This window comes from Oncorhynchus masou, chromosome 5, assembly GCF_036934945.1.
Source record: "Oncorhynchus masou masou isolate Uvic2021 chromosome 5, UVic_Omas_1.1, whole genome shotgun sequence".
In the NCBI taxonomy this organism is placed as follows: Eukaryota; Metazoa; Chordata; class Actinopteri; order Salmoniformes; family Salmonidae; genus Oncorhynchus; species Oncorhynchus masou.
Window position 1 is genome coordinate 7,513,460 of NC_088216.1, and position 7,303 is coordinate 7,520,762.

The 7,303-nt window shown below is 43.7% G+C and overlaps 1 protein-coding gene across 2 annotated transcripts; it reads left to right on the forward strand.

Moving 5' to 3' along the window:
• Window positions 1-311: 311 nt before the first annotated feature.
• Window positions 312-5,145, forward strand: LOC135532082 (sialoadhesin-like). 2 transcript variants are annotated; one of them, XR_010454280.1, is made up of 5 exons: window positions 312-383; window positions 2,832-3,007; window positions 3,185-3,517; window positions 3,600-3,842; window positions 4,184-5,145. XR_010454280.1 is itself a non-coding variant. In XM_064959729.1 (5 exons), coding segments are annotated over exons 2-5 (645 nt in total). In that variant the 5' UTR covers window positions 312-383; window positions 2,832-2,854; the 3' UTR covers window positions 4,186-5,145. The 2 variants fall into 2 exon arrangements, 1 of the variants encoding a protein (XP_064815801.1); XM_064959729.1 differs by having other exon boundaries at window positions 2,832-2,921.
• The last annotated feature ends 2,158 nt before the right edge of the window (window positions 5,146-7,303 follow it).

The following is a 7,303-nucleotide window of genomic DNA, read 5'->3' on the forward strand; positions in this document are numbered from 1 at the left end:
ACATTCTAAATAGTATAGAGGGCTTGCAGGTGTGTCACAAATCACCTAGCAACCACACCAAGCCCTCTGTAGTCGACACATTGTTTAAATGGTTCTCTGTGTTGTCAAAAAATCACGTTGGAAATATGACACATTTAGCTATTTTTAAAAATGTAGTCCCACTCCTCAAATGAAGAAAAGTACATATAGATATGCAGTCTGTTGCACAATTTCTGTAGAAATACAGTAACATCCCTTTTCTGATGTACTGGTCTGGTCATCTTGCATGTTAATGACTTAAAGAGGAAGTATAAGGGCAGTTAAATATGTGTCAACAAAATAACTCACACTAACTTACAGTAAGTTGACTCACTGTACAAGACCTCTCACCTTCACTTCACTCTGTAAGTACAGTTGTCAATATCTTGAAATATAGTTTGGGGTTATTTGTTTTTAGTCATGTAATTGAGGGTAATGTATCATTTTACTTGTTGTTCAGTTTTGAGCTGTGTTTTATGTCCAGTATTTATAGTGTCTCAGTGTAGGAGTGTTGATCTACATAGGGATGAGATGATTAACCAGGGTAAAAAAGACATGCAGACAAACATTGTAGCACTGCAGTGTGTGTGTGCATTGTCATGCTGTAACAGGAAAGGGCCTTTCCCAAATCGTTGCCTCAAACTTGGAAGCACATAATGGTCTAGAATATCATTGGATGCCGTATCGTTAACATTTCCTTTCAATGGAACTAAGGGGCCCGAACCATGAAAAACAGCCCCAGACCTTTATTCTTCCTCCACCAAACTTTAGTTGGCACTTTTGGGGGGCTGGTAGTGTTCTATCATCCACCAAACCCAGAAACGTCCGTCGAACTGCCAGATGGTGAATCGTTATTCATCACTACAGAGAACGCGTTTCCACTGCTCCAGAGTCCAATGGTGAAGAGTTTCACACCACTCCAGCCAACGGTTGGCATTGCGCTTGGTGATCTTGGGCTTGTGTCTGGCTGCTTGTTCATGTAAACCCTGTTCTGGCAGGGCAGAAATTTGTCAAACTGGAAAGGTGTCATCCTTTGACGGTGCCACGTTGAAGGTCACTGAAGTCTTCAGTAAGGCCATTCTACTGTTTGTCTATGGAGATGGCATGGCTGTGTGCTCGATGTTATACACCAGTCAGCAACGGCTGTGGCATAAACAGCTGAATCCACTCATTTGAGGAGGTGTTCACATTATTTTGTATATATAGTTTCCCCACAGGAATAGTAAACCAACAAACATTTGACCAACGGAGGACGTTTTGTTGGTCCCCACAAGGTCAAATGCTATTTCTTGGGGTTCAGGGTTAAGGTTAGAATCAGTGTCAGGTTTAAGAGGGTTTCTGTTTATGCTGGTATCAACACTTGTGTTGCACGGGCCTATTGCAACTTTCTGCCCTGTTTCTATATTGTACATCCAACCAGTCTGGAGACAGTGGGAGAACATGACAGGCCGAAGTTCAACAGGAGGAAGACAATTATTGATTAAGTGCTGAGGTTAAAAACTTTAACTTTAATACAAATGTTCTAATACAATCATAATAAAACATGCAAACTGGATCAATTAAATAAATAATCCCACCAAGTGTCACGATCGTCGTAAAGATTGGACCAAGGCGCAGCGTGAGTAGAGTTCCACATCTTTTAATAAATTAAAACTCACAAAACAAAACAGTGAACCGTGACACTACTGGTATGCACACAGGAAACTATCTGTAGACAAGATCCCACAAAACACAATGAGGAAATGGCTGCCTAAATATGATCCCCAATCAGAGACACCGATAAACAGCTGTCTCTGATTGGAAGCCATACCCGGCCAACATAATTCATTAATCACCTAGATGACCCACCTTAATCACTATCACGCCCCAACCAACATAGAGAATAAACAGCTCTCTATGGTCAGGGCGTGACAACAAGAGATGAAGGGATTAGGTGCTCAAAAAATAAGTGCTAGGTTAATTAATTGCATGGTATAATAGAATGCAATACTAAATATAAGACTAAACCAGTTCGAATCAGTTTTACAGTTAGAATTAGGTTTAGGGTTTGGAGCTAGGGTTCGGGTTAGGGTTAATAGGTTTTGGGGTTAAGGTAAAGGAAAATAGGATTGTGAATGGGACTGAATTTTGTGTCCCCACAAGGTTAGCTTTACAAGACTGTGTGTGTGTGTGTGTGTGTGTGTGTGTGTGTGTGTGTGTGTGTGTGTGTGTGTGTGTGTGTGTGTGTGTGTGTGTGTGTGAGTGAGTGAGTGAGTGAGTGACTTGCTGTTTAGCCTCACAGCTTGAGGATAGGTGCTGTCATTGAACCTGGTGGTCAGTCTTTATGCTGCTGTACAGCTTGACGGACCGTAGAGGATTGAACATTTATCCTCCTATATTTGGGGTTCTGAGAATAAAACAGCTTCAGAACAATCAATGTAGAAATGTTTGTTTACAGTTTTACACATCTGTTCAATAAGTGATTGTTGCTGTTGTTGTTTTTGATGATGATGGTGCTGATGACCACGATGATGATGATGACTATTGTATCCATTAGGAAATTATTTTTGCATCATACATCACGTCAGGTTAAATAGACAGATGTAGACAGACATGCAACACGTCACACACATTACATACTGTACATAGTGATATAGACTTACAGACAGACATTATTCACATAGACAACCATATAGCACAATACAACAGAACACAATATGAGCCTGGTTCATTTTCAGTAATGAGGCCCTGTACCCCATTTACAGTTTCTACTTCAATGTATCAGGTGGAGTTATTCACCAGCTATAGAGTGAGTTGTTGTTTATGTTTCTAAGACTGCAGGGTGGGAGATGCAACAATGTCCTTGAGAACAGCAGGAAGTGTGTTGGTGGTCTTTCTCTGGTCTGTAGCAGGTACCGTCTCAGGTACTCCTCCCCCTCGTACTCAGTCTACTTTCAAACTGAAGACAGCTTCTACTGTGCTGTAAAAGGCATCAATTCTCCTGCAGTGTGTGAGTGTGACTGACACACTTTTTAAAGTCTGTCAAAATCCTCCAATATATCACTGGTCAGTGTTGATGTTTAGTGAAACAGACATGAGATAGAGCTACTATTCCATTTAGATTAATGGTGGTTGATTTTACAGTTCTAAATACTGACACCATTTGAAAAATGTACTTGTGTTTCAGCTGTTGAGGGTCACAGTTATTTCCACGTGACTTACACCCATCAGAGGATCTGTACCTTGAAGGGGACATCAGTGGACATATCCTGCTCTTATACTTATCCCAGTGGTCATACAGTGTCTGAAACAAACTGGTATACAAAAGTTAATGAGGCGCCTCAAAACCTGAGCCCGGGGTATGGAGGTCGTGTGGAGTACCTTGGAAATATGCAGAGTGACTCCATCCTGAGAATCACAGACCTGAGAGAGAGTGACTCAGCTGAGTATACGATTAGATTCAGAACAGATCAGACAACCTGGGAGCCCACCTTCCCTGGAACAACTCTGACTGTCACAGGTAACACTGCAGGTCACATCCTATCAATACTGCAAACGATTACTTAATGATGTACTCAGTGTTTTAATCCTCTTTCATTTAGGTCTGCAGGTGAAGGTGACTCCTGCCACTGTGACAGAGGGACAGCAGGTGACACTGACCTGTAGCACCACCTGTACTCTGAGTGACAACCCCACCTACATCTGGTACAAGAACGGACATGTAACCAACCAATCTAACAGTCTGTTCCTAAACTCAGTCAGCAGTGAGGATGCAGGCAGATACTCCTGTTCTGTAGAAGGACATGAGGATCTCCACTCTGATGAAGAGACTCTCACTGTCAGATGTAAGTACATGGGGTTTAACCCTTTAGTTTGGTATAATAACATTGTAGTGACAGATATTGGCTCCACATGATACTTGAACGGATCATCTTCAATAAGAGGATGGAGCTAAAAGTCATTGTGTGGAAAAGTACATTTGTGGAAAGTTTGTGTAATATTCCTCCCTCTCTCTCTCTCTCTCTCTCTCTCTCTCTCTCTCTCTCCCTCTCCCTCTGTGGAAAGTTTGTGTAATATTCCTCCTCTCTCTCTCTCTCTCTCTCTCTCCCTCTCTCTCTAAGTTTGTTAGTGTGTCCATAAACATTTTAGTGGGAGTGTAAATTGCTAATTCAGTATCTTCTTTTAGAATGTGAGGGGACCCTCCCACTGAAGAGAACCACTACAGAACCTGAACTTAAGAGAACCACCACAGAACCTGCACTGAAGAAAACCACCACAGAACATGGACTGAAGGAAAGTACCTCAGAACATCAACTGAAGAGAACCACCACACGTCCTTGGCTGAAGAGAACCACCACAGAACCTGCACAGAGGAGAACCACCACAGACGCTAGACTGAAGAAAAGTACCTCAGAACATCAACTGAAGAGAACCACCACAGATCCTGGACTGAAGAGAACCACCACAGATCCTGGACTGAAGAGAATCACCACAGAAGCTGGACTGAAGAGAATCACCACAGATCCTGGACTGAAGAGAATCACCACAGATCCTGGACTGAAGAGAACCAAAGTCTATAACTTTGAGGAAAAAATTATGATTATTAGAAAGCAAATTACAGACTCCTCTTTAAATCTGCGTATTCCTTCAAAGCTCAGTTGTCCTGAGTCTGCACAACTCTGCGTGGACCTAGGATCAAGAGAGACGCTCAAGTGTTTTAGTACTATATCTCTTGACACAATGATGAAAATAATCATGGCCTCTAAACCTTCAAGCTGCTTACTGGACCCTATTCCAACTAAACTACTGAAAGAGCTGCTTCCTGTGCTTGGCCCTCCTATGTTGAACATAATAAACGGCTCTCTATCCACCGGATGTGTACCAAACTCACTAAAAGTGGCAGTAATAAAGCCTCTCTTGAAAAAGCCAAACCTTGACCCAGAAAATATAAAAAACTATCGGCCTATATCGAATCTTCCATTCCTCTCAAAAATCTTAGAAAAGGCTGTTGCTCAGCAACTCACTGCCTTCCTGAAGACAAACAATGTATATGAAATGCTTCAGTCTGGTTTTAGACCCCATCATAGCACTGAGACGGCACTTGTGAAGGTGGTAAATGACATTTTAATGGCATCGGACCGAGGCTCTGCATCTGTCCTCGTGCTCCTAGACCTTAGTGCTGCTTTTGATACCATCGATCACCACATTCTTTTGGAGAGATTGGAAACCCAAATTGGTCTACACGGACAAGTTCTGGCCTGGTTTAGATCTTATCTGTCGGAAAGATATCAGTTTGTCTCTGTGGATGGTTTGTCCTCTGACAAATCAACTGTAAATTTCGGTGTTCCTCAAGGTTCCGTTTTAGGACCGCTGTTGTTTTCACTATATATTTTACCTCTTGGGGATGTTATTCGAAAACATAATGTTAACTTTCACTGCTATGCGGATGATACACAGCTGTACATTTCAATGAAACATGGTGAAGCCCCAAAATTGCCCTCGCTAGAAGCATGTGTTTCAGACATAAGGAAGTGGATGGCAGCAAACTTTCTACTTTTAAACTCGGATAAAACAGAGATGCTTGTTCTAGGTCCCAAGAAACAAAGAGATCTTCTGTTGAATCTGACAATTAATCTTAATGGTTGTACAGTCATCTCAAATAAAACTGTGAAGAACCTCGGCGTTACTCTGGACCCTGATCTCTCTTTTGAAGAACACATCAAGACCATTTCAAGGACAGCTTTTTTCCATCTACGTAACATTGCAAAAATCAGAAACTTTCTGTCCAAAAATGATGCAGAAAAATTAATCCATGCTTTTGTCACTTCTAGTTTAGACTACTGCAATGCTCTACTTTCCGGCTACCCGGATAAAGCACTAAATAAACTTCAGTTAGTGCTAAATACGGCTGCTAGAATCCTGACTAGAACCAAAAAATTTGATCATATTACTCCAGTGCTAGCCTCCCTACACTGGCTTCCTGTCAAAGCAAGGGCTGATTTCAAGGTTTTACTGCTAACCTACAAAGCATTGCATGGGCTTGCTCCTACCTATCTCTCTGATTTGGTCCTGCCGTACATACCTACACGTACGCTACGGTCACAAGACGCAGGCCTCCTAATTGTCCCTAGAATTTCTAAGCAAACAGCTGGAGGCAGGGCTTTCTCCTATAGAGCTCCATTTTTATGGAACGGTCTGCCTACCCATGTCAGAGACGCAAACTCGGTCTCAACCTTTAAGTCTTTACTGAAGACTCATCTCTTCAGTGGGTCATATGATTGAGTGTAGTCTGGCCCAGGAGTGGGAAGGTGAACGGAAAGGCTCTGGAGCAACGAACCACCCTTGCTGTCTCTGCCTGGCCGGTTCCCCTCTTTCCACTGGGATTCTCTGCCTCTAACCCTATTACAGGGGCTGAGTCACTGGCTTGCTGGGGCTCTCTCATGCCGTCCCTGGAGGGGTGCGTCACCTGAGTGGGTTGATTCACTGATGTGGTCATCCTGTCTGGGTTGGCGCCCCCCTTGGGTTGTGCCGTGGCGGAGATCTTTGCGGGCTATACTCAGCTTTGTCTCAGGATGGTAAGTTGGTGGTTGAAGATATCCCTCCAGTGGTGTGGGGGCTGTGCTTTGGCAAAGTGGGTGGGGTTATATCCTTCCTGTTTGGCCCTGTCCGGGGTGTCCTCGGGTGGGGCCACAGTGTCTCCTGACCCCTCCTGTCTCAGCCTTCAGTATTTATGCTGCAGTAGTTTATGTGTCGGGGGCTGGGGTCAGTTTGTTATATCTGGAGTACTTCTCCTGTCCAATTCGGTGTCCTGTGTGAATCTAAGTGTGCGTTCTCTAATTCTCTCCTTCTCTCTCTCGGAGGACCTGAGCCCTAGGACCATGCCCCAGGACTACCTGACATGATGACTCCTTGCTGTCCCCAGTCCACCTGGCCGTGCTGCTGCTCCAGTTTCAACTGACCTGAGCCCTAGGACCATGCCCGAGGACTACTTGACATGATGACTCCTTGCTGTCCCCAGTCCACCTGGCCGTGCTGCTGCTCCAGTTTCAACTGTTCTGCCTTATTATTATTCGACCATGCTGGTCATTTATGAACATTTGAACATCTTGGCCATGTTCTGTTATAATCTCTACCCGGCACAGCCAGAAGAGGACTGGCCACCCCACATAGCCTGGTTCCTCTCTAGGTTTCTTCCTAGGTTTTGGCTTTTCTAGGGAGTTTTTCCTAGCCACCGTGCTTCTACACCTGCATTGCTTGCTGTTTGGGGTTTTAGGCTGGGTTTCTGTACAGCACTTTGAGATATCAG